Source organism: Esox lucius, chromosome 19, assembly GCF_011004845.1.
Source record: "Esox lucius isolate fEsoLuc1 chromosome 19, fEsoLuc1.pri, whole genome shotgun sequence".
Classification (NCBI taxonomy): Eukaryota; Metazoa; Chordata; class Actinopteri; order Esociformes; family Esocidae; genus Esox; species Esox lucius.
In genome coordinates, this window is record NC_047587.1 from 7,834,813 (window position 1) to 7,857,909 (window position 23,097).

General features: G+C 43.5%; 2 protein-coding genes across 12 annotated transcripts in view; both read left to right on the forward strand.

Annotated features, from left to right (window-relative positions):
- hipk3a (homeodomain interacting protein kinase 3a) overlaps positions 1 to 15,996 on the forward strand; it is a 30,605-nt gene extending 14,609 nt beyond the window's left edge. For 3 of the 6 annotated variants that reach the window (XM_020040422.2, XM_010904079.3, XM_010904080.3), the window contains exons 3-15: positions 4,573 to 4,696; positions 6,873 to 6,992; positions 7,103 to 7,189; positions 7,374 to 7,558; positions 7,733 to 7,889; positions 8,124 to 8,244; positions 8,334 to 8,443; positions 8,522 to 8,640; positions 8,738 to 8,896; positions 9,066 to 9,533; positions 9,616 to 9,845; positions 11,561 to 11,694; positions 11,836 to 15,996. In XM_020040422.2, coding sequence (XP_019895981.1) covers positions 4,573 to 4,696; positions 6,873 to 6,992; positions 7,103 to 7,189; positions 7,374 to 7,558; positions 7,733 to 7,889; positions 8,124 to 8,244; positions 8,334 to 8,443; positions 8,522 to 8,640; positions 8,738 to 8,896; positions 9,066 to 9,533; positions 9,616 to 9,845; positions 11,561 to 11,694; positions 11,836 to 12,267 — 2,446 coding nt within the window. In that variant the 3' untranslated portion in view covers positions 12,268 to 15,996. The remainder of the gene's footprint in view (positions 1 to 4,572; positions 4,697 to 6,872; positions 6,993 to 7,102; positions 7,190 to 7,373; positions 7,559 to 7,732; positions 7,890 to 8,123; positions 8,245 to 8,333; positions 8,444 to 8,521; positions 8,641 to 8,737; positions 8,897 to 9,065; positions 9,534 to 9,615; positions 9,846 to 11,560; positions 11,695 to 11,835) is intronic. The other 3 variants (XM_010904085.3, XM_010904083.3, XM_010904086.3) reach the window with 3 other exon arrangements.
- Positions 15,997 to 16,603: 607 nt separating this feature from the next.
- kiaa1549la (KIAA1549-like a) overlaps positions 16,604 to 23,097 on the forward strand; it is a 37,364-nt gene continuing 30,870 nt past the window's right edge. For 5 of the 6 annotated variants that reach the window (XM_010904077.3, XM_020040590.2, XM_020040588.2 and 2 more), the window contains exon 1: positions 16,604 to 17,173. In XM_010904077.3, the coding sequence (XP_010902379.2) occupies positions 16,951 to 17,173 (223 nt within the window). In that variant the 5' untranslated portion in view covers positions 16,604 to 16,950. The other variant, XM_010904078.3, reaches the window with a different exon arrangement.

Below are 23,097 nucleotides of genomic sequence, written 5' to 3' on the forward strand. Positions count from 1 at the left end.
GAAATAATGTAGATGTGATAATGTGTTGGTCTCTTATCGTTATAAATCCCTTTTTAAATTGCTCATATTGTGTCAGATGTAGCAAGCTAGTCTGTTTCTAGTTACTGTGGCACCTGCACAAAGGCATTTTTTGATGCTGCCTGAGTTTGCAGGGCAGTTAATGTACTCCCCTCTGCGGACTCTAAGCTATAAGATGTCTGATCTGGTGGTATTTGCTTCAAAGAGCGCTTTCGTCCTTGTTCTACTTGGTTACAGGTTAAGTTATAATCCAGTCTGTCAGTATTGGCGTCTCAATGGGAGGTTGATGTATTACAGGCAACCCAAGCCGTCTTGTCTGTAAGGTATTCCGTAAAACGCATCAGTGATGATTAGCTGTGGATATTGCTAGTCATTTCACGAGGCTGTGTATTTGTAGCCCAGCACTTTGAGAATCCTGTTAGGAGAACAGCATGTCTCTAGTGGTTCCCAACCTTTTTGGAAATGTTACCCATTTTGAACATTTCAAATAATCTGTGGCACAAAAACATTTAACTATAACTGATTTACTGACCTCAATCTCTTTTGATCCGTTCTGCTTATTCTTTTTTTTTAAACAAACTTTTGATTTACTCGGCTTTAACATTTTGCTTTGTCCGGTTTGAACTATGGATGAGTTTCTGCGCTGAAAAGGCCATGCACGGTTTTTAGGTCGGCCTGTGGTAAAGTCGGCCTGTGCCTAATCACACATGCCTTTCCATAATGGTTCTCAAATGTGAAAAGAAACACGTTTCTTTGTGACGTGCGCTCCTACAATTTTACAAATTGAGCAACCTTAGCATATTGGACATGAAACAACAATAAAGATATATCCATCCCAAGATCCAGTTCTACCTAAAATGAGAAAGATGTGATGACAATGTTCTTGGACTAGTTATGAGGTTAATACAGTTGTAATCACTTGACATTCAATGTCTTACCAAAATGGTTCGGGTGCCATGAGGTCAATATTACATGTAAATTCTCACTCTTTTCCTTTTTTCAGGATACCCAAGCGTTTCTTAAGGCATCCTTAGTGTACTGTGGGACAGCGGCTGAAGATTTCTGATTTAGATGTGGTGTAAGAATACAATGAGTTAGAATGGAAAAGTGTGTGAATGGGAGGACCAGTGTTGCTGAGGGATGGCCCTCCCGTTGCCTGGTTTATCAAGTGGTCCAACCCTCAGGTCCTCTTGCCTGGCCTGCTAAATCAGATGACTCTCATTATCTCTGATACTAGTTCATTCTAGTGTGATATTTTGGGATGTTTAAAATCCGAGTTTTATTTTCCAAGTAAGTTTCACAACAAACAAGATATTTGTTCTGGCCTGTTGGTGCAACAATTTATTCAAAAAGAGTAAGGGAAATAGAAAACAAATGGGAACAGTGGTCTGAGCATACAAACAGTATAACATAACAAACAAAATAAGACACACAATTGCGCCCATGTTAACCTAGGCGGCCATCTGCGGCGCCATCTTGGTCAGTAGCTAGCAATTGTATTATTATTTATTATTAATATTTATCTAACAGGACATCTTGTAATACTTCATAAGGCCTGTCTGAACTACAGTGTACAAAAGCTGTCCAAATGTTCAAAACTGTATTAAAATATTAATCTATAGAAGCTAATTATTTTTAATATCAAGTAATTATTTAGTTTGACTGTTTTCCGCATTGTACAGTAATCATAACTCTGCAATTACACATGGAATAGTGTAGTAACCAAAAAAGGGTTAAAATATCAAAATATATTTCATATTGAAGATTTTTGTAAGTAGCCACCCTTTGCCAAGAGACCAGCTTTGCACCCTGTCTTCTTTCAACCATAAAGAAGGATACTGTGCAATGTTTCTAACTGATGCATGTATTCCCAGTAACAAATAATGTGGTGTTTTGTGCAATTTCCTGAAAATTGTTGAAAAGGAAAGTTTTGAGTGAAGAACAGAAGTGTTCAATTTGCAGTGGTCTCTTTATTTTAGCTATTCTGATCCTCACGCAAAACCTTCCTTTTTTTTTTTTTACTTTTTTGGAAAGGAAAAGGTGCAGTGGACTCTTAATTTTTTTCGGAGCTGTATATGGTTGTTTTGCTGTGGTGGTGTAGATTCAGTTAATTCAGTAAAGTGGTTCAGGAAACACTACTGCTTTGAGAAAGGCAACTGTCTATATAGATGTACACCACTTCCCGAGATGGTAGCTGAGACATGGATTTCGGAGGTTTACACTTCACAATGTCTCAAATCCTTGCTGGCATAAAACACTGAATAAAGGTGACTGGACAGGCCTTTTAGTGCTCTGGGCAGCACTTACACATTTCCACATTAACCACTGATACTCAAGTTGAAATGTTTGAGTTTCCCTGTTTCCGCTGGCCTTTGCTTTAAATAACTCCAACTTCCTGTTCTTTGAGGAATCATGGGAAATGTTTAATTATATTCCCCCAGCGTGGAAAAACATTAACTGTACTTATTGTTCTGTTAGAGACATCTGTTACACTCATTGCTGTATGATTTTTGTCAGAGTAAAGTGTGTGTGGTTGTCACTGACGCAGTGTTGCCCGCGGAGACAAACGGTGAGACCGCGTCCTGTGGGCGTGGCTGAGCCTCTCCACTGTTGTCTGGGTAAGAAAGGCCGGTATGCACAACATGCGTCTGCCTCTGTGCTCAGCGGCTTGGCTTCACCACGCTGTCTCCAGGTCTCCCAGTGAACTGCTGATGCGAGCGAGGTTGACGCTGTCCGATGGCCCTGTGGTTGATTCGTCTGTAGATGTCTTCTGTTGCGTTAGTTAAACGCCGCCTGTTTGTCAGCAACTCGAACACTGTGGCTGTTTGCTGCACAGGGTGACGTTAGGCTTGTTCAAAATGGGGTAGCTCTCTCGCAGTTCTAGAATCTAAAGCCGGTCCATTTTATTTTTGTTACGCCTTCCATTGCCGAATTTGTTTACAGCAGACGGGCGTTTCCTGTCAGCACTGGGTGGTAGGTGAAACGCATTAAATCGCCTGGGGACAGGAGACTGCAGTGTCTCCTACGGCGTTGTGTGTTCGCAACAGAATCGTTGATTGTCCAAGGAGAGGCCCTGGGGCTATTCTTTGTTTTTGTGTTACAGCTGTCAGACAATCTCTTCTGGTGACCTTTGACACAGCCAAGACAGGTTAGCTGTTTTTTTTTTCTTCTATTTTTTTGTGACAGTAGATTTAGATACACATTTTGAGGTGTGTGTGTGGTTTTTAACTGATCACCTTGGTCTGAATGTCAACAGAGAAATCATGGCAAATAGTAGTAAGACTATGTTTATTATAATGATGATGCTGTAGGTGATTTTATATTTCTTTGTTACCAGCTAATTACACCAAATTGAATGAGTAGTTTTTGCATTTTTTCTTCAAGAATAAATTCTGTAATGTGGTATATTCATCATATCTAAGCCAAAACATCACAGATTAAACATACTTATTTTTAGCTGTGTGGCTAAGGGGAGGAGGTTACCAAGGTGACAGACCTAACAGCAATTGCTAGCTTGAGTCTGACAACTGATGTAATTAGATTTCCGGTTAAAAATTATTTTAAGCAGGTAAATCTTTTTTCAACGTTCCACTCTGAAACACTTAACAAAAATGTTTGTTTCTTCCACTACATATGGTTTGAAAAAGCAATTCATTATCCTGCTATGAAACTAAACATCAGAAATACATTGAATAGATAGTAGGTTTTTGTCTGTTATAAATCACAGCTTGCACATACTTTATGCTTAACAGTATTTGTTTTCCTTCCCCCAGAAAAAAGGGTAGTTAAACAACTTTGTGTGTACAGAGCTTTGTGTGTCCACCTGAGTTTGGGTGTTGCTTTCACTTCAACTCCTCATTCATTTTGTCTGGCACCATTCAATAACTTTGTAAGAACAAAAACAATAGATTTGTCTCATCATAAAAGTATAGAAACGTGTTTGCAGGATAAGCCATGATCTAATCCTCTCCTCAGCTGGTAATATTACAGCCTAACAGCCTATCCTTGTTTTGCCATGTCGGTGTAGATTCAGTACGGCCGATTCGAATTAGCGGTGCCGGAAACACTGGTAGGACGTCACAAACGACCTTGGGTCATGCTAATGGTTTCTTGAACGTTTTGCAGCTGACCATTGCTAGGCAACAGACGTTTCCTCTGTTGTCAAGGCAGCCACCGCGCTCAGCCTTGGGTTAAAATTGGTAACTGATTGGCCATTCTTTTTAATGCAAGTGGAACCATGCGGTAATGGATGCAAAATTGCCGAATGGCAAAAGTCAAAATCCACCAACGTCATTGGTAGGCTTGTTTAAACGCGTGTACTCTGCCCAGTGTTGGTGAGGGACTAATCGGATTCATTCACTGAATTCTGTTTGTGTGACCTCAGACATTATACCTAATGTCGTGACAATGAATAATATTAGATCAGATCTTCCGCTTCCTGGCCTACCATCAGCAGAAGTGTGTGTGTGTGTGTGTGTGTGTGTTTTCGGTCTCAGAACGCTTGCTGATCTCCGCCAGCCTCACGCCTGTCCTGTTTGTCTCCCTCCTCCTCAGAGCCCCAGAGATCATCCTGGGCCTGCCGTTCTGTGAGGCCATCGACATGTGGTCCCTGGGCTGTGTCATCGCCGAGCTCTTCCTGGGCTGGCCCCTCTACCCAGGGGCCCTGGAGTATGACCAGGTAAGTTACAGCACCTGCCTGGCATGTCCGAGGCCGCGGCGGGCCAGTGGCCGAGGGAGGATGACATAAGTGGGAGAAGTGACGTATCTGTGGAGATCCATGCGGTCCGTTTTGTCTCTAAATGGGGCTCAGCTCTCTGTTTTCCTTTTGACGTCCTGTTTATTTGATTTGGTGCTCCGTAAGCAGTTGAGCGTATGAACACAAAATGTCTAATCTAGACATAAATGAAACAGGAAATTGGCAGTACATGATTGTGGCTTTTGAGTCCCTGGCTTATGGGGGCGACCATGGGAAAGCTTGCAGTTGTGTGCTGTGGCGTTTGTGTGTTACGGGTTTGGGAGGGGTGTCATTTTTGGGTCTAGTGGTCATTTGGACCACGACCAGGCACTCCTATTGCTTTGCTGACCATGAGCCCCCTGACCGCTGCACCACGCCAGCATTGGGTCCAGTTCCACACCACGCAGCAAAATGTATTTATAAGCCTAATGCTAGTCACACTATACACACACACACACACACACACTCTGACCCCCCTCTCAGCCTGCACCATCAGCAGGTTCTCACTTCATTGCTCTCACTGTGTTTGTGCAGCGTTGTGGAGACAGATCGAGTCTCTATAACATCCAAATCATCAAACCATAAACCGAGGCCGCTTAACTCTTGGCTGGTGTTGACATGGCGACGCTGCACAGTGAGAAGCAGAGCCCTGCCTCGGGGCCGGGCGCATGTCTAGTGGTGTAGTTGGGTTAGCCCTAAGGCGCGTGGTATTGGCCGTTAGACGGTAGCCGTTACGGACTCTTACTCGGTAAAACACCCCGATACCCGCAGGTTGGGGTGTAGTCATAATGCAGAGGAGGTTCGGACAGGTGCCTGTCAAAAAGTGGGGTTCGCCGTAGAGCTGAATTGATGAAATTGCGTGGAGGTATACGAACTTTAAAAACTTCCCAGGCACAGTCTCTAGTGACGCTCTACAAAGCCTTTATTAAAGGGGCAGAGGTCAAGAAGCACAGCGATGTGACCCGCAGGCCCTCATGGGGGATAGTTTGGGGATGCGTACATCACAATGTCAATGCTGAAACGATATATTGTGCAGCCATAATCAATGTCATTCACAAATTGCTAATAAGCTGTTAAAACGGGCAGTGGCAAAAGTCATACAGTTCATAGATGCTATTTGTGAAACTTAATAAGAAACGTTACTTAGTTGAACTCAATGGTTAATGGTGTCTAACAAAATATTTGAACTTGGCGTGATGTTAATGAGTCTGTGTTGCTCTGTGGCGTAGTGGTTAACGACACAGTCCTTCAATTGGGCGACCCGGGTTTGATTCTATTGCCGGCCGGCTGAACTAGGCTAGCCTGGTTTCTTGATTTAAATGCTTTTTCTTTTGGCATATAGGTCTGCTCCGTTCTTTGAGTCATTGGAAAGTTGCCATGGAAATGTTCCTGACTATTTATCATGTATGAATCATGACCTCTCCACCTCACAGCCAGTCTGTGGTAACATTCAGGCCCAAATTGGTTGCCTTGGTTCACCAAGGTGCGGCACTACACATTGATGGGTGGTGAGGTGATTCTCTGTCATACCATGTAAAAGCTATTTAAGTACATCAGTTAATATCAAGTGCCTACATACATTGGTTGTTGTTCTTGCTACACTTGTCATGGACATGTCAAGTGGCTCTGCATGCATCTCGACCCAGGAAAGGAGCAGTGAATGAGGAGTTTCATTATAACAGAAGAGCAACCTGTATTTTAGTAAACTGTGGTTTACTGAGATCAGTTTAAAGTCTATTTACCAGACCTACAAGTAACCTACTGGTTATCTTGGATTAGTAGAGACGGCAAAACAGCGGTTGGGCTTCAGTGTTGTTGTCCTGTAGGGTTGCTGGAGAAGGTTGGGATGTCAGTGTGTCTGGGTCATGCTTCCAATGTGGCGGTGACAGAATGCCTCTAATGGAAGTTTTGCTCAACACCTCTATGTCACAGAGGAGTCACGATGAGCGCCGTGAGCGCGCTTGGAGTTTACATACCAGCAGCAGTCAGAGCTCCGCTGTTTTCCGTCATGCATTAGGTCTGTTGTTCCTTGTCGTGGTCCGGGTTCATCTGGCTGGCTCTGGCTGGACAGTGATACGTTTGCTGGAGTAATAATGTTTGTCTCCGTCCATGTCCACAGATTCGCTATATATCTCAGACACAAGGATTGCCAGGGGAACAACTGCTGAACGTGGGGACCAAGACCTCCCGCTTCTTCTGCAAGGAGTCTGACTCGCCTTATCCTCCCTGGAGACTGAAGGTAACACACTGACACGGTCGGGCATCACACTCCTTTCTCTGACCCACGGGCAGATTTCCAGAGAACGCATGTCCACTCTTGTACACTCTAATTGTTGCCTGTATCTGCAGACGACAGAGGAGCATGAGGCTGAGACTGGGATGAAATCCAAAGAAGCCAGGAAGTACATCTTCAGCTGTCTGGATGACATGGCACACGTGAGTACTGATCTGAAAACGATCTGACCATCTGACGCCTTGAAGTAAAGTTGAGACCTTAATCTTGATCAGGAAAACGACCACATGATACAGCAGTGGACAAGGATGTCTTTCCACAGAGAGTGACTAAGTCATGCTGGTCACTGAGTCGTGCTGCTTTACTGAGTCATGTTGGCCACCTCAGGTGAATCTGGTGCTGAATATGGAGGGCAGTGACTTGCTGGCAGAGAAGGCAGACCGGCGGGAGTTTGTGGGGCTGCTGAAGAGCATGTTGCTGATTGATGCTGAGAAGAGGATCACTCCCCCAGATGCCCTCAGCCACCCCTTTGTCACCATGCAGCACCTCCTCGACTTCCCCCACAGCAATCAGTAAGTCTAAAATACACAACCAAAACAATCCAATAAAAGCTTTTCTCTGCACTGCCAAGAAATGAACTGTAATCTATGATTAGAGATGGACACAGATCAGAAGTAGGCCACTGTGTTCTCCCTCTAATGGTCTGATTTGATTCCCCCCCCCCCCCCCTCCCTTCCTGTCTGCAGTGTGCAGTCCTGTTTCCACATCATGGATGCTTGTCAATCACGGCCTAACGCTTACGACACAATCAACCGCAACAAAGTCCTGTTCCCTAGACCTTCTAACGGCTCTGCTGGCCTGCAAAAGGCCTTCAATAAGATGGGATCAGTTCACTCCCAGGTTGTCTGTTCAGCACAATTAGTAAATGCTTCATGGAATGTGTAAAATGTTTTACCGGAAATCTAGTGGTTTGGGTACATTTACTTTTTCCTTGGGGTGAATAGACTTGGTATTGAACCGATTATTGCCACCCACAGGAAATTAGAAGCTATTGCTTAGCGTTAGCGTCAAGGCTAATGACGCTGCGGTCTCTGTTTAGTGTCTGAACTCAATCAAACAACTCACTCCTCCATGCAGGCTTTGACACAGTCGGCTCCATCTGGGATGCATCCTGGGATGCTGCAGACAGCCAACAGTCAGTATGGGTGCAATGAGTCCTTTCAGCCAGCTCTCATCCTCTGCCCTCCCACCATGCAAGGTGGGGATCAAACGAACACACGCTCGGGTCGTTTCATGAGAAATCCCAAAGCTGTTTGTCGATACTAGGCTTTGCTTCTCGTTTGGCAGGCAACCCAAACCAGCCGGGATATACAGTTAGGGTGGAGAACACGTTACCAATGGTGACCCAAGCCCCTCCCATACAGACTCTGCAGATGCGGCCTGGAGTTCTGGCTCAGGTGAGACTGGCTTGTACTGGGGACCTTAGTACACAGGCGTTGGATGCATACTTAAGTGACTTCCTTTGTCCTTTGCAGCAGCCGTGGTCGGGTAGAGGCCAGCAGATCCTGGTCCCGGCCTGGCAACAGGTGGCCCCCCCTGCCACCACCAGGGCGTCTGACACTGTGGCTGGCCCACAGAGACTCAGTGACTGGGGGTGAGTTCTATGCTGACCGCTTTAACACATTTTAAACACGCCGTCCTCGCCACGTTGTGGAAATGCAGTGTTCATCACGTCGTTGTGGCTTTTACAGGAAGGTACGACAGCACGGCAGCCATTACAGCAACATGATGCAGCCCCATCTGACCAACCAGATGACCATGTCCGGTCCGCAGCCAATCAACATCGGCGTTGCCCACGTGGTGTGGCCACAGCCACAGGCCAATAAAAGGAACCGGCCCAGTCACAACAGGTGAGACGAACTCCATTCGGCCAAACGCTTTGTCGTCTGGCTACGTTTCACTAGTTTTTTCGCTCGTAAGTTAATCGATTGTTCGACCCAAAATCCCATGTTCTTATACAAACAAAACCCTGAGAATATCAAGTAACCAGCTCAGTCCTTTTGCTCTCCTGCCAACCAGGAGCATTAACTACTCGCACAAAAGCGACACCCAGCTCTCGAATTGCCGCACTCCGAAGACGGCCGACCGCGTTTACCACGCTGTCGCAGGCGACGGTTCCCACGCAGAGAGGCCCGCGGTGAAGAAGGTAGTGGTTCAGCCGGAGAGGCCGCGCGCAGACGAGGAGGTACGGGCCTGCTGCGAAGTGGCGCACGACAAGCGGACGGAGCCGTCCCGGCAGCGGCCGCCCGGGTCCTCGGCCCTGGACCACCTCCCCAGCCCCACCCTCAGCGTCGTCAGCCTCAGCAGCGACACGGACGGGGAGGAGGAGTCCTCGTGCTTGTGCAGCGGCAGCCCCGACTGTGAGGCCTACGAGGGCTCGGTGAACATGGAGCGGGCGTGCTCCCTAAGCAGCCCGGACAGCACCCTGAGCACCAGCTCGTCTGCCTCGGTGCGGTCCAGCCCGTCCCCCTGCAAGAGGCCCGACAGGTATGGGCCCGACTTAGGACCAGTGTCAGTCACCCGTTCAGCAGCTCGGTTACTGACCGTTTTTCTTATTTTTTTCTTTCAGCATGTCCGAGGACGACGGCCACGGGAGCGGCTGCGAGACGGTCGACGGGTCCCCCGCCTCGGACTCTGACCACAGCCCTTACCTGGAGGGCCGATACCTGGCCAACCACAACCACCAGCCCCCGGACGTTCGGACACGTGGCACGGCCGCCGAGAACAAGGCCAGCAAACCCCCTGTGAAGACCATGGTGGTGCCCCCAATGAGGGCTGTGCCCCTCAGCAACAGACCGGGTACCTACATCCCCCTCACAGCATGGCGGGGAGGGGGGGGGGGGTCAAAGTTCACAGTAGCTCACTTAGAGAATGTACTGACCACTGTATGTCAGCACGTCTGTGTGATGAAAATATGATGGCGCTTTCCGCACCATTGATCGGTAGAATCGACTTCCTCTATTGGTCTGTTCATGAAATACCGCAGGTTCCAGCGTTCATAGCGAATGTAGATAACGCCTCACAAAACGATACCTTGGAAATTTACCAGTGCATCTTGTAGATAGTTGCAACACTTGAAGGCATCCAGTGGCTCTATCAAACAAGGGCAACCATGACTACACACACAGAAACTTGTGTAATGTGTAGGTTTTGCGAAATAAATCTAAACATGATTATATTTATTTTTCAGATCTCGCTTGCCTTTCAGTGCACATCCTGACATACTGGAGTGTTGTTTAGTACGCAAATCCCATTCCCACACTCCTGGTCAATTATGTGTGAAAGAAATCTCACAGACATAACACCGTTGAAGCTTCCCACTGAGTGTACCTTTGCCGGTTATGAGTGTACTCTTCTGGATCGGTTGTCTCTAACATGATGGCCTGGTTGGAACTGTTCTTTGTGAGAGTGAGTGCTTCGAGAGCCTGTATGTGTCTGAGTGACGTGTGATTGTCCGTGAGGGAGGCTTTTTATACAGGCCGACTCTGGTCACCTGTGCTGATGTTTGCAGGGACCATGGGCGTGGCCGGAGACTACCGCTCCTTAGTTGGTCAAAGAGGCTGTTACAGGTGAACATGGCAAACTGGCACTGGGAAGCTTGTCTATGGCTGTTCTCATAGCCAGTTGCTCCTGAGTGGTCTGGTTTGATCTGCTGCTGTACTCCTTTTCCCCAAAATCTCAAGAATATACTTTTTCCTTAGTTTCTTGTTTTCATGTGGAATTCCACGGAGGAATGTCAGTTGTCATTCAGTAGGCTCTTGACTGAGACCAGCTTCTGACAATATGTTTAAGTATTATTGCCACCGCTAAAACAGTGGCAAAGCCATAACTGAGTTCTGATCAACCTCCAGCCATCTGCACATTTACATATGTACAGAGCATCATGGCAGATTTCTTGTGATCTCTATTTGTTTTTATACCATGTGGGTATTGTTAAGTTATGGTTTGTTTTTAAAGTCGCTAATGGACAGCTCTGGACTGGCAGCGGTCGATGTCTCTGGTCCTCCTCTGCCCCCACATTTTTGTGTTTTGTTGTGGGTACTGAGAGTCCGAAGAGACTAACATACCCATTTCAAATGATAAAGGGCCTGGAGATCAGTTGGCAAGTTGTGTCCTGGGCCACGGTATAAAGGGGATCTGGTTGAGAACCACTGTGTTATGGGACATGTCAGTGCCGCTTCTCTTCTTTCAGAGAGGCATAATGGCCCTGAAATAGACTCCATGTGCCATCTGCTGATGGTAAGCCTTAGGCCCCATGCCAAGTGGAGCTCCCCTCTAGTGGGCCATGAGGAGGAAACCAAGATGTCTGCCCTGACTATAGCCTCCGTTACTACTAGCAAGGAAGAGCCTTTCTATTTTTATCTCTTAGTGTCTCCCTCTCTCACACTCATATTTCGGAAAAGGCATGCGCTCGTTTTCAGTGTGTTCTTTTGGCTCGTGTTCCCCTGTGATAATGAGTGTGGCCTTTTTGCATCAGATAGTCCGACTGACCTCTTCATTTGTTTCTCGCTTAGCCTTCGAGTTGTCGTGCCAGTCTGCAGGACGCTGCGCCCCCGGTCGGCTGAACCACCAGTCCACGCCCCTCCATCCCCGCCAGCAGCAGAAGATGCCCGCGTTCCAGCAGCAGCAGCCCCCAAACTTCGGCCAGGTCATTCTTCATGCCCTTCTCGCTGGTTTCTTCCGGCTTTTGTCGTCCAAGTCTATGTCTCCCTGTGTAATTCTACCTCAGAGCATTTCAGGCAGAACTGCGGTGATTAGCGGTGTGTAAAGCTGTCTCCTCCCCCTCCAGGTCCAGCGTTACGACTCCTCCCACAAGGAGTGGAACAGAAACTATGGGCAGCAACGGCGGCCGCACGCGTACATCCCTCCCACGCTGCACGGCCACGCCTTCACCCTTCCTCACAACAGCCCCACCCACAGCTCAGGGCCCCACCCGCAGGCCGCCCTGTTTTCCTACCCGCCCTCGGCGCCCGTCGCCCACCTCCTGGCGTCGCCCTGCGCCCAGCGGCCCGTCCTGCAGCCCGCCTATGGCATCTCCCACCCGGGCGGCATCGTCCACCAGGTGACCATGGGCATCAACCACCGGCTGCTGCCCTCGCCCACCATCCACCACCAAGGCCAGTTCAAGCCCATGTTTCCCCCACACTCCTACATCACCTCGCCCACCTATACAGGCTTCCCCCTCAGCCCCACCAAACTCAACCAGTACCCGTACCTATGAGCGCCAGCCAGCGAGGGACGGCCCGCTGTGACGACGACGACCCGAGGGGCCTTCGCCTGTCGTCTCTCGGGCGAGGGCGGGAACCTCCCTGACCCAAAGAACTCTTGCTAAATGGCGGTTGATTTGAACCGTACGCTCAAGAATCGGTGAACCATGGAAAAAATGTCTCCCTTTAAATGTGTTTTTGCACATTTGCTCTACCGTGTCATTTTTGGATCGAGTAGTGGTTATTTGAAGCCCCATTATATTGCCTTCTTTCTAGCAGGTGTGCTCGTCACATTGCTTGTTTCAACCATCCCAGTCTCCAGTGCTAGGACAGCAGATGTGTGCCTCCACTTGGTTGAGTCATTGTGGTGGTGAGGTGTTAACTCGTTTCCTGATGTCATCTGTATTACCAGTGTGTACCGTCAGTGGTCTGGAAAGCTGCATGTCTGCGCTTGGGCAAAATGTCTCGGCTTAGTCACTGGCAGGTTAGATGTAATTTCTGGGGTGTGTTACTGTCGTCGTTCCTTGTTCCCACGCCTACTAGTGCCTTAATATATGAGGTTGTTAATGTTTCTTCTCACATAGAGTATGTACATGTACTGGACTGCAGCACTTGAAATCTCCCTCTTATTGGCTTATGCTTAACAAATAATCGAATAAGTCATGGTTATTTGTTGTCATTGTATTTTTGATTAGTTCATCTTAAAAATGTTTTTGCTGTCATGATTTGCAGTGGCAAATGTTTATTTGGTTTGAACTTTTCCCGAATGAACTAATGTACTAAAGCAGATTGAATGTTTGCTAATACATTTTTAATCACGGAGTACTTAATTACTAACAGTATTGACACTGCAGTACAATCTAAATATAACCGCTGGTTTGCTGTGTTACTGTATTTACAGCCTTTTCCATAAGATTAACACAGACGTGGGGCATGGCATTGACTGTAGACCAATATGCAAGTTGCTTGTAGGTGTTTATGTTATAATACTATGGGAGAAAAATAAAATGTCAGTGTTTGCTATGGCTTATCCATCTAGCAACCTACAGTATAGTTTGCTGGACTATGTTAGTGCTTGACCAGGTGTATTGATTGATTGCAATTTTGGGATTTTTTCTTTTCTTTTTACATTTTGGTTTTCTTTTGTTGAGGTTTCTTAATGTTAACTGCCTATTTTATACATTCCGTCAGGGAGGAAATATATTGTGTGAATTTTTATAAATGTTTTATTGCTAGTGTGCGCATTAGGGTTTTGTTTTTGTCTCCTTAATTTCAATTAGTGTTGCAAAATTCTGTGAACGTTCAATAAATGTCCCTGGTTTTCCAGAAATACAGGTTGGAGCACTTTTGATTTCCTGCTTATTCTCCTGATTTCATGAATCCTCAAATCGGGAACATGTTGAAAGTTAACAGAATTCTACAACGCTACTTTCAAATGAAAAGGCTTTTTTCTGCACCAAAGACTATTATTAATGTCCTAAGCAAGGTAGCTAGTCTTTTTGTTTTTTTTCATTGACTTCTAGTATATGTTAGTCATCGAGATTAAATATACTGAGGTTCATTTTGAGCATTTTGGGCAAATTGTATGATACATCTTGAATGCATCATATATAAGCTGCTATGTACTGATTGCCACTTCAAAATAGCTGTGAATTCTGGGGATTTCTTACTCTGCATTCTTACTTTTGTATAGTTTTCATTACCATATCATTGATTTGGGGTTTGTTTTAGTAGAGTATACTTGAGGGGCATTAATACTTGTATGTGCCTCTTTTGCTTTGAAGTTTGAAGTGTGATTATAACTACTGTATTACAAAATAATGGATTTAAACGTTTTACTTTTCTATTATGTTTTGGTGTGTACATATAGCATTAGTGTTTTATCTTACTAATTATTGGTTGGGTTTATTGCATACATTTGTTATGACAGTTTTGTGTGTGATTTTAGTTATTGTTCTGTTAACATACTGAAAGCCTATAGCTAATTTGCATAATCATTGATTGATTGAAATGTTTATAATACCATGCAGATATATTTACTGCAACAACTCTATTTGGTCCTCATCTGCACATTGGGTTACAGAGATGCCTTCACACGTAATATTTGTTATGAAACACATCACTAAGCACTTGTTTAATTCTCTTAGCTCATCAGGTTTTGGTTAGGGCAAAATCCCACAAACTTTTATGGAATTGCTGTGGTCTATGAACTGATTCATGTTTTCTAGCCGTCTATTTTAAGCCTAAGAAAATGTTCTGCTCCCACTTTTTGTATCTAAAGTGTATTGTGACAGATTTTCTGCAGATTATTCTTACCTATAACCGTAGTTGATCGATTGAGGCAAATGGGTGTGAATTATTTAAATGTTTCCGTCATACCTCATTTATCCAAATCAAATTATGACAGGTTATTGTTTTCCCCTTTCCAATCATGCCTACCCCTTTTGTAGTCTCTTACATTACTATCAGACACACAAACAGATGTTGTCTCTCTCTGACAATGTGTTCAACTAGTGCCTTTTCAAGTTTGTGGTCCAATGACAAACTTGGTTGATAACTCAATCACAGTCACATTTCCTGCTGAGGCGAGGGGTGGCAATGGGTTTAGATGTGGATCAATTATCCACGACCGAATGCTGTATTTCACATCAGAACAATAGGCTGTTGAGCTTAAGAATCCTTGTGTTTTATAAGGACTTCAGCAGTCTGTCACCGTTTTGCGTATTTGCCACCAAGTGAGAATGCTTTTGAACTTGCATTTACATCCTATTGGAGTTGACAAATATAATGCATTCTCTCTGACAAGCTTTGTGGGTGCTGGTTTCTATCTTCAGTTCACAACGGCCGTGTTCATCTCTACCCATATGGTCTGAATCAATTTTTCTACAGAATATTTCAAATAAAATGTTACTCTCAAATCAGGGAATATTTTTAGATTTCAAACACCCAAGTCACAGTTTTGTATCTTATTGGACTTACACAAAAGCAAAGCTTTACATACACTGTGAATGTATTTGTGGAGTAGAATTTTTTTTTTGGTTTGCAGATATCAAAATGTTTTCTTGCCGTTTTTGATGGCTAATTGTGAATAGGATAAAACTTCCATATAGCAGCCATCTGTTTGGATTGATCACTGGTCTGTATTTGCTTTAACAACCCACATACACAAAGATTAGGTCCAAAGTTATCGCTTCTTGAGTCTATACTGCGACTAATGTGTTATTTTATGACTTTCTATGATTAATTCAGGGTCTTTTGTATTGTCCAATATGCTACTGTATTAATCTTCAATCCTGACCAGTTGGTTTTGATTGCATTGGATCTTGTTTGCAGTAATTTCGTGTTAGTCAAATTGATATTACACTTCAAGTTATTGGGTAATTTATGTAAGATACAGCATCTAGACTTTATAGCTAAATTGGAACTGTTACTGTTTTAATGTGTAGTTTTTGTGGTTTTATGATTTTTGTTTGCGCTAGATTTTTAAGCTACACTAGTTTGCCATGTAGCAACTGCACTGTGCAATATTCAATATGAGGACTGGGAAAATGATTATTTTGGATGTTATGTCTCTTACAGTTTGCGGTCATATTTCTCTCTAGTTCTCAGTGATTTCAATGTGACCAAGCCTTATGTACTTTGTCACAAAAAGCGGGTTTTCCTGGTGACTTGTGTGTCAAATTAAGAATTGATGGTGTATTATTGTCAAGATTCACTTTGAATTAAAAAAAAAAATATCCATTGCTTTCGCCACGTTTTGATTGTTTGAAATGTAGCCTAGTCTTGTCAGCATGTATGGTTGGCTTTTCAACCTATGGTACAGCATGTTCTCTTTCAAACGAGGTGCAACACAGTAGGTGATATTAAGCTGCAAGCCAATAGCACCACCCAGTGCAAGCAGAGTAAGAATGCGCTAAATGTTTGGGCATATGTTAAAAATGTAGGCTATTATACACGGTAGGCTACATTACTAGGATGTATTTACTTGACATTACGTTGATGCCTGAGTGTCCTAAATTGTAGTATACATGAATAGAGGCTAAGAATTAGAAATCTGATATATATTTTTAATTCAATATCTTCCCCAGCCAAAAGCGCAAGTGTCAATAATAATGAATGCAACGCAGTATTCTCTCCCTGCTGATGAAATGTCTGTTGAAGACGAATTTTTATTTATAAGCATCATTTGGTGATCGGATTATAATAAGCAAGTTTATATTCGGTCGTTTTTCAGTCAGTTTGATTATTTCTCATTGTTTTCGCCGCCTTTCCCCGCAAGGGGTCGTATGTTACTACTCAAGAGATGGACGAACATGTTTTGCATTCAACGCTGGCGTCACTGACGTGAGATTTTCTCCAAATTAAATGACGGGTTTGACTGTAAATGTATCGACGGGTGGCATGATTTATCACTACTGTTTTCAACGGAACCAGTTTCCGTGAAAATGATTTCATTAACGCTTACGGATATGAGTGCGTCCTTGATTTTTCGCAGATAATAGCTTATTATGCGATAGTAGGTCGACGTGGTGCATGGTCTGCCCTACAGACGCAATACACACAAGTTTCAATGCTGCCGTTTTCTGTCATCTTCGGTGAGAGACGGGCCTACGGAGATCATCTTATTGTCCGCATTGAAGGATTGATCAGATGTATTTTACAAGATTAAGACCGTAAGATGTATCAAGGATAAACAAATGGCTTCAAAACATGCGCGTAACAGCCTCGACGATTTGATTGTCAGAGGAATAAACAATGCTCGCGCGCTTGTCTCTGTTGAATGGATAGGTGTGGGGATGGGATCCACCTTATGTTTCCAGAAAAACGGAAAGACACTGAGATTGGATCGAATGTGGACTAAATGTATTTTATCATTTGGAATGGTTTTGCTTTTAATGCAGTCGGTCCTGGCTGCTGATGGTAAGACTTATTATTTGGTTGTTGACAACCTGTTTGAGTAAATCGTTTTCTTGCTTGGAAGGATTAACTAATTGGTCTTCATCGACGTGCTAGTTGGGATGTTTGACCCGTGGGTGAATTATACTTTTATTATAGAAGCGTACTCCAAATGGGTTGTTCATCTGGTAGAACTCTTTCTATGATTACAATCGCCTTACAAGCAATTAACCAAGGTGGAGAAAGTAGCGTACCTTCTGGTTAATTCTGCTTTTAGAAAATGACTTATTAAAAAATTGATTTTACCAACACCAACTGCAACGTCGTCTCATGAGTGACATTACAAATCCATTTATTATATCCAAAACATTTAGAATGTTGTGTCTTTCTGTGCGTAAATAATTGTATTTGATTGGGCCTATTAAAAAAAATCGAAATGGCCCACTTGCGGTGTGATCTGACGCAAACCTACAGGCCACTGCACATCGTCAGTCAATGGGAACGTTGATTTCCTATAATGCCGCCTCCCAAACAACTGTGTGTTTTGAATTCTCAAAACAGCGGAGTGGCCTTTGTGCCTAGAGTGGTCTGCGTTCAGTCATGAGCGAAACGCGTCTATTTGAACTTAACCTGTTTGATCGACAATTGTTGGCAACGTTTATGGAGGTCACAGACTCACCTTCTAGACAACATGTATTTGAAAGTTTTATACTCAACAGAAATACATTAGGCTGTTCATTATGCAGTCACTGATAAAAAGAGGTAAGTAGCAAAATTACATGTAGATTTTTCTTTCCCTATTTGGCCTGGTGCTAAAGTCTGTAATTGGACAATGTTCAGTGACTGTGACTTTGTTTTACATTGAGTGCCGAAGAACATTGGAGAGCTATAGATTAAGAAATATGCCTACATTTTTAGCCATCTCAGATTGTCACAATATCCCTCTCTTCATTCATAAAACCATATTTAAACATCTTGTCATTTGGCTGTGGTCAGGGACTAGAACCACGTGTAGCTGTGAGGATTAGGTGTTTTTTTCTTTAATGGGCCCACTGAGCTGTTCCTTCATGTCAACATGAAGCCCACTGTGCCTTGTTGCCATGGGAACTGGTCTGCCTAACACTTTTCCTGACTGGGGAAATAGTAGTATGTCCAATCCTATCAGAATAACCGAGACAACCCCCAATGTGCAGATTTTAGACAATGGCTTCAGATTTTTATGAAAGGGTTTTTGATTTGGTTAGTGCATGCAAATTAAATGATTATCAGTGCTAACTGTAATACAAAGGATTTGGAGAAATCGTACAATAGATGCCTAGCCTACTCTACTGTTGGAGAATTTGTGGCACTAATATAATACAGAAGTTACCAGAGCCACACTATTTTATTAAGGAATATGTAGTTGAACCAATTACAATATGGACAATTTGAACTTGATGCATGATAAGGAACAATATTGTTAGGAGGATTTGTTGCATTTATGAGAAAAATACCATATAAACATTGGAATTCTGTACTCATTATTTTTTGAATCATGTATACATTGTTAATTTCACAGTAAAATATTATTTCTGATTATATGAACAGGACATGCCAAAAATGCTAGCACTATAACTTTTGCTAAACCAAAGAAATCTTGTCAAACCCAGTCATAACAAGCTAAGGAATGTAGTGTAATTTTGTAGGGACTATCCCTTTAAGTGGTTTGTATTCAAATAAGAAGCCGGTATGTTTATCACTATCTAATGGCAGCTGTGTGTGGTCACATTGCAGTGACTGCCCCATAATAATGAATCAGTCTTCATCAATTACACTGATCAATTATGGTAAACAGAAATCCCATTCTGCTGATAATGGCTTTCACGGTATTTCTGTATTTTAGAACGTGCTGCTGAAATTGGATTTCTCCTGGGCATCCACGATGGAGAATTTGCAGCTGACATGTTGTGTTCCTCTTCCTTTTATACGGTACCATAATAGCGCCGCCACAGTTTGGATTATGCAACAATCAAGTTACTTGGGAGTCCTTTATTAAAGCAGCCTCTAATATGGCCTGTACAGCACCTTTCCCATACAATCTGCTGTGCTTCATTAGGGCGATTGCCTGTGCCGTGGAAGTTAATTATGCATTGCTGGAGCCCTTCTCGCTCTTCAGATCTTAAATAGATATTTCCCTTGCACATTAAATACATTATGCATGGCAAGCTTCTACAAATCAGGTTGGAAGGATGAGCTTGTTGACTAATTTGATTTCTAATCCCAATTAGGTATAGTATTTATTTCCGATCTTCAGGGAATTCTATGTAGTGTTCTGAGCAGGAAAGTGGGTTCAATAGAGCCTGTGAGAATTTTTGATAATGGCATGTAAACCCGTTGATGTGGAATATTCAGTTCAGAAGTATATTATGTTATGTTAACTGCAAGTTATTACACATACTGCATGTGCATATCTGTGTGTGTTTTAAATGTCTGCCCAGTTATTTTGAAGTTGGTTTTACTCTTGGTCGAATCTCCAGAATGAAGGCAGTACTGCTTTACTGCTAAGCACAGAGTATACCCAGGACAGTTACTCAGTGATTGAGTCCACTTTTTAATGCTTTTCTATCACAGGAACATGTCATAGTCACTCAAATCTGTAGCTAACATGCTTTGATGTCCCCTGAAAATATTGTTCATATTCAAAGCGCAGGTTTTTTTCATGACGTTTCCCTCATCAGGGGAGTAGCGTTGACCCCAAACACTAGTATTAGGTAACAGGGATTTTACAGTAAAATCACAGCCAGAGAATGTTCTTGTCTTGCATGAAAATTTAATCAAGCCCCTTAAGATTGAATGAAGAATATCCAGAAGGATTTATATCTCTGTGTCCTTGAGCAGTTCTGAACTCACAGAATATTAGAACGTCCTCTCCTCGTCGCTCACAGTGATGGCTGTGTGACGTTCTTGACAGATGCGGCATGCTCTGGAAACGTGGTTCTCTTTGTGTTGAGCTGTGAGGCCTCAGAACTGACTCGAGAGGGAAACACAAAGAGAAGGCCTGCTGTCTGGCCTCACCTTAGACCCTAGCATACGACACGATCAAACTGGAAGAAACAAACAGGGAAGACATATATCACTTGCTTTGATTCACGTCGAGACTGACCCACAGCATTGTGTATTTATTTGACACGGCTTGGCGATTTGGAACTAGCATTTACAGTTTGGTCCCAGATACCCTGAAGGTAAAGCAAACAAAACCTGGCTGTCAGTACCCCTGAAACATTTTGGTTTAGAATCGAGAGAATTACTCTTTACTTCGGATTTAGCATCCATTTAGATCTCACTTGTTAAACCACCAGAGAGCTGTTCTAACGAATGCAGTTCTGATGAATAGAATATGCCATGGATTCAGTGGCGCTGGCTATAAGAGCCCTTAAACAAATGTGTTTCCTATGAGGGGATGGAGTCGCCGGATCATGGGTGACCTGTCAGATTAATGCTTCTGATTCCCAGAGACGATAATGAAATGGCTCCTGTGCTCACACCATATGCACCTGCAAATCTCCCACTACAGTAGCTTATGGAACAGGGCTTTGAGCCACAGTAGGGGACGGGAAAGGGCAAATTATGACTAGTCGTTCGCCATTGGACAAGTTGAGTCACATGGGGTCCTGCAGCAGTTTTGGCACTTGTCATATGAAAAATCAATGCTTGGATTCATGGTTGAAAGTCTATCAATCAAAGTACTCACGCAGCACTTCCCTGGGATAAACTGATTGATGTCAGGGTGTTTTGTGATTTAAAGACTGGGTTTGGCTGTCTGAGTCTAAATTAATTCATAATATAAAAAATAAATAAATCAGTATACAGGAAATTCCATGGTAACAAAGAAGGACTACACACGCTTAATCCACCAGAGTGACCACGTCACAGAAATTACTGAATTGGCATGACAGTTTAATTGTATATAAAGACACTACGTGAACATTGCAATAGAGTGTTTCCCAGTTTGACCTTCAGATTTTTACTTTCAAATGTATATGAAACAAAAAGGATGATGAGTTAAAGAATCCATTCAGTTCTGTGCGCAAGGACTACTTGAAGCAATCCACTGAACATTTGGGGGAAAAAACGTAATTTACCTTAAGAACAGTGCAGATGCATTTACAGTAACCAAATGATGGCTCGAGTTGTTCGTTGTGTCACTCTTTCACCAAACCTGGCCTTTGCACCATTTTACCCTGCATGCTTTGTGTGCATGTACTTGTCCCTTAGCAGGTGCAGGTGGTGTTGCACTCTCACTGCTTTGAAAGTTAAACAATGTGACATAACAGTGAATTCATCAGATCTCTTACATGTAGGGCAAATGGAATCCTACAGCAACAGGAAATTTAAATAACTGGATTATAATTCATGGAGATTTTTCTGTGGGTGGGGGGTGGGGTTGATGCATTTTTCTGTAAAGATATCAAGTCTTGATTGTCTCAGTGGAAATTAACATGCTTATTTGTACAATAAAAAATGTGAATTTAACATTTCCTGCAATGTAGTAACATTTTACTACAGCAACGGTTACCCAGTGAGGGTCCTACTCAATACCTGTATGAATGAGACTCACTCACATGGACTGGCTATAGTCTGCCAGAGGATCACTAGACCACAAACAACAATTAAAGCCTAACTAATGCAGAGTTTAACATTTCCAGTGTCTAGGTTTTTCATCTAGTCCCCTGAGGCCAGTTTAGAGTCCTTGGATATTTGAAATGTGTTTTCCTCGCAATGTGTTTTGGAGGGTGGTGCTGTCAGAGCAAGATTCTCATCCACTTTTAATAAGTTTGTGATTGCCTGTTGGCCCCTGGGTCTCTCAGCGGCTGCTTCGTGGGGAAGCCAAGTGCATCAAAAGGTGTTTCTTAGGATGCACTGAGGTGACGGAATCTTTCACGCTCTCCTTTACCGGACCACAGAAAGCTCTCAATATTTTATTCCCTTGCTGCTGTGATGCGCGCCAAAGATTGTAGTGCTACACTAAGCCAGACTCCTAATACAACACACACAAAAAAAAAAGACTGTCTGAAATCCAAGCTTCAGTTATTGTTGTCTTTCATTTTCACTGTCGCACAAGCCATTAGGTTTGTTGTAGAGAGGCAAGATGAGGATTTAGCTGGTTGCCCAAGTGGATTTATGATGACGTAATAGTGTTTGCCATATTCCTTCCTGTGTTGATTTTCATGAGCTGCAGGGCTAGTCTAGAGCTCTCCCAGCAGCCCCACATACACCTGTCTTTCCCCCTCTAAACTAAATCAAAGGCTTGCAGTAGAAAGACCAGAGAGTCTCTTCAGTGAGTGTCAGTGACAAGTCTTTGTGCCTGCCTGCCTCACCACCATATGGCCACATAGTTAGCTGGGTCGTTTCCCCTCTACGAGCATGTCCTTATGTGACTGATTGGACTCAGTGTCTCACTTATACTCTTTTTTTTTCTTCTTTTTTTTTGCTGGACTACCTGGCCTACCCCTTGCCTGGGAAATGGTCACATGACTGTCTTGTCCAGTCATATGGATACTGGTCCAGATGAATAGCCAGCCTTCTGGGTCATTGACGTCTCAGAGACGTTTTGTTCATGACCTCCTAAAAACAACTTCTATACAACGTGCTAGTTATGTTCTGTATTCCCCCAGTTCATTTTATTTTCCAGTCTCACTTAAACCCAAATCATTTATGTTTGTGGGTTTAAAGCTTCCCAGCAGTCGAATTAATATGGATTTGCAAGCTTGTGTTGATTGTTATGATAATATACTAAGCTTATAATGCATTTTTATTCTTCAAAAATCAATGGGTACTATACTGTATGTATTGTTATTTTTATTACTTTATTTTATTTGGCAGGCAGTAAGAAATATTCTGACTGTGGCTTCGTGTGTGATAAACGAGATGCCAAAGTATGCCCGTCATATTCTCCCATGAACCATATG